The sequence below is a fragment of the Physeter macrocephalus genome, chromosome 7 (genome assembly GCF_002837175.3).
Source record: "Physeter macrocephalus isolate SW-GA chromosome 7, ASM283717v5, whole genome shotgun sequence".
Lineage (NCBI taxonomy): Eukaryota > Metazoa > Chordata > Mammalia > Artiodactyla > Physeteridae > Physeter > Physeter macrocephalus.
In genome coordinates this window covers 152,112,841-152,116,180 of record NC_041220.1, presented here as the reverse complement: position 1 = coordinate 152,116,180, position 3,340 = coordinate 152,112,841, and the positions used below count along the sequence as shown (strand labels likewise).

The 3,340-nt window shown below is 45.1% G+C and overlaps 1 protein-coding gene across 1 annotated transcript in view; it reads left to right on the top strand.

Annotated features, from left to right (window-relative positions):
- The window catches only part of ANOS1 (anosmin 1), a 190,728-nt gene that overhangs the window by 108,796 nt on the left and 78,592 nt on the right, over window positions 1-3,340 (top strand). Inside the window, exon 3 of the mRNA XM_007128919.3 lies at window positions 1,265-1,327. Within this exon, the coding sequence (XP_007128981.2) occupies window positions 1,265-1,327 (63 nt within the window). The remainder of the gene's footprint in view (window positions 1-1,264; window positions 1,328-3,340) is intronic.

Sequence of the window (3,340 nt, the reverse complement as noted above, 5' to 3'; positions counted from 1 at the left end):
TTTTTGATCGAAAAAAATAACAATGGATATTTGCAAAGTAGATTTCACCATAGAGTCTTCCGGTTCATCTTTAAACTGTATCTTTATTTTAAAACAGGGAGGTTACTAGAAAGTAAAGTGAAAAATATAGTACAGGTGTATGTTCTGAATTCTACATTATATATGTCTGAAATTTAACTGAGAATTTTGATATCAACTGGAAAATTTATCAACAGTGAAAGTCAGATAGATAGAATAATCATGAGCTCATGGGAACTCTTAGGATAACTGCCATTTAACTCTACGAGATGATTAATTTGTACTAATTAAAATTTGCATTAAAATATAATTTTGAGAATCAAATATCCATTCATCTGAATGTAAGATTTTAATTTCAATCGTGAGGCCTGGCTGTTATCTCCTATTTATTATAATATATTATATAGATAGTGTATATAGTACTATATTTTAAGTGTTATAATTATACATTGTATATAGTAGTATATAAAACCTACGTTTACACGTATATATACTTTGTTCATTCAATAATATATTGTTTATTATTACAATTGTTACTAAACACTGGATCCTGGCTGTTATCTTTGATTTATTAAATCATATGTGTAAATTATATATAGGTATTCACACTTTATTCTGAAGCTCTTATGGCAGAGTCTCATATTCAGGTTTGTTCAGTACATTTTAATAGAGTAATTAAACTGGATAAATGTGAATGCTGCTGGATTCACTGAGATAAACACATAAGTTAACAATAATGGGTGTGATATATATACACACATATATATATATACATATACATATATTTAATGCAATACTTCAGTCACTTACAGAAGAATATTCAAAAAATAGCCCTATGTGGTCAATTTAAAAGCCAAGTTATTGTTAAAGCTGATGAGAAAAAAAATGCATCTGTAACAACAACCTTTAGAAAATACTTTTTACTGAATAAAGATAAATATCCAAACTGCTGTGCCTGGCAGTGAACATAACTGCCTCTCCTACATGTCGCCGCCAGACCGTGCGGCCTTCCTTTTTCGATTGTGTGGAAACGTATGTCTTTCTGTCCCTCCTCGGTCATGATGCACTTGCCCTGATTCCTACGATTCGCACGGTTCCGATGAGCTGCTGAGTAATTGGCTTTCCTAAAGTCACGAGGAAAAGTAGGCCCTGAAAAGTCAGGAGTGTGCACAGGTGGGTTCTTTCCTTTGGGGCTTTGTTTCTTTCCCGTGTTTACTGATTGGTTTTCACTGTTCATCTCTCCCAGTGCCTGGAGCCCTGCAAGGTGTCCTGGGACCTGCGGAAGCAACAGTGCCAGAGCTTCTGTGAGGTAAGAAGCCCCTTACACCGCCCCGGAGACTCGGGACACGGTGGCAGGCCGACCGCGTGCCAGTGGGTCCTTGGCATGGGGGGGCATCGTGTTCTTCTGTGTCTGGGGAAGTTCACTGTCCTTCCAGTGTGTGTGTGTGTGTGTGTGTGTGTGCACGTGTGTGCAAATTCACATTAAAAAAATCCTCGAGACTTCTTAAAACCTAGCCACCCACTGCTTCCGTTGTTAGTGAATCAGACAGTGAAACCGTTTTCTCTCACCGTTGAGGAAAGGTACAAGCCGTTGCCCTCCGCCCACCTCACGTTGTGGCTCTTCTGTGGGTGATTCTTTTGGAGGAAGCCGCCACTTTATTAGTGGTTGCGTTGCTCAGAGACTTTCACCGGACTGTTCACCCTCTGGGCCGCCCGTACTCTGGGCTGAGGCTTGCCCACGTTTTCCCGTAGGGAAGGCACCTGACTTTCCCCGTGCTCTCAGGTAGATGACAGAGCGTTGCTGTCCCAGACAGCCGCTGCCTAAAATCATCAGTTGTGCTGAAGAGGGGGAGGCCTGCTTGGCTGCACTGTCTCTTCCCGGGCAAACCAGGGACCCAGGGACCTGCTGTGAAGCAGCCAGGCTGACGGCACGGTGGCCGCTCAGAGCAAGAGCCGTCAGAAAGCCCACAAGGGCCGTGAGCGCAAGAGCTGGAAGAGTCCACTCCCGTGGAGGGTGGTGGCGAGGGACCGCAGAAGACACGCCCGTGCGGCGTCAGCGGGAAACCACGCTGCAGGGCTTCTCTGAGTGGAATAGGGGCTGATAGGGCACTTCTGAGCTCCTCCAGACAGACACGGTGGTCAGGCCCCGCCCCGTGCGGGAGCTGCCAAGGGGATGCTGTTGCCTGCCTTTCGCCTTGGAGGGCACACGGATTCCGTTCTGCAAACATGCCTGTGGACCTGGGCTCATAACAGCTCCATCAGTTTTTTGTTTGTTTGTTTGTTTGTTTGTTTTTTATTTATTTATTTATTTATTTTTGGCCGCACTGGGTCTTCATTGCCGTGCGCGGGCTTTCTCTAGTTGCAGCGAGCGGGGCTACTCTTCGTTGCGGTGCGTGGGCTTCTCGCTGCGGTGGCTTGTCTTGTTGCGGAGCACGGGCTCTAGGCGCGTGGGCTTCAGTAGTTGTGGCTTGTGGGCTCGGTAGTTGTGGCGCACCGGCTTAGTTGCTCCGCAGCATGTGGGATCTTCCCGGACCACGGCTCGAACCTGTGTCCCCTGCATCGGCAGGCGGATTTTTAAACACTGAGCCACCAAGAAAGCCCCACCTCCATCAGTTTTAAGGTGCGTGAAATACATCCTCAGTCCTGATACCGTCTGACCTTCCCGTTGAGCATGGAGATAAGCAGGGCACACCGTAAGTCCACAGAGCTGTGTGTGGAAGCGTGGAGACCTGGGAAGCTGGAAATTATCCAGTCACGTGGCTCACCCACTGCAGGTGGCAAGACTGGCTCTCAACTCCGTCTCTCACCCCTCTCCCCATGTCCATGTGCTGCTGTGGCTGGATTCCCCTTGGACAGTTACAGGGACTCACTGTGTTACAGGGTTATTTTAGAAAAGTGTTTACTGTTGTTTTGGAAAACTAGAATGGCAGTGTTTCTCAACTGCTAACGTAATCAATACGCGATCTTCCTAATCTCAGTTTTATTTTGCTCCAAAAGTTTCTACTCAGCATTTTGTAACTGGCTGGAATAGGCGTGATTTGCAAACTCTTACATAATGACATCTGTTGCCAGAAGTACCTGGGGGCTGAGGATTTTACCATAAGTGAAGTCTTTGGAAGCATTTTGTAGTAGTGAACTTTAAAATGCTTCAAATTATACATAGGACTGGCAGATATTTGAAGTTACATAGCCAGTTGCTCTGCTACTGACACACACAGCTAAGCTAATGGTTTAGTGTCAAATCAAATAGAAGAACTCTCCCATGTCTTTTTTTTTTTTTTTTTTTTTTTTTTTTTTTTTTGCAGTACGCGGGCCCCTCACT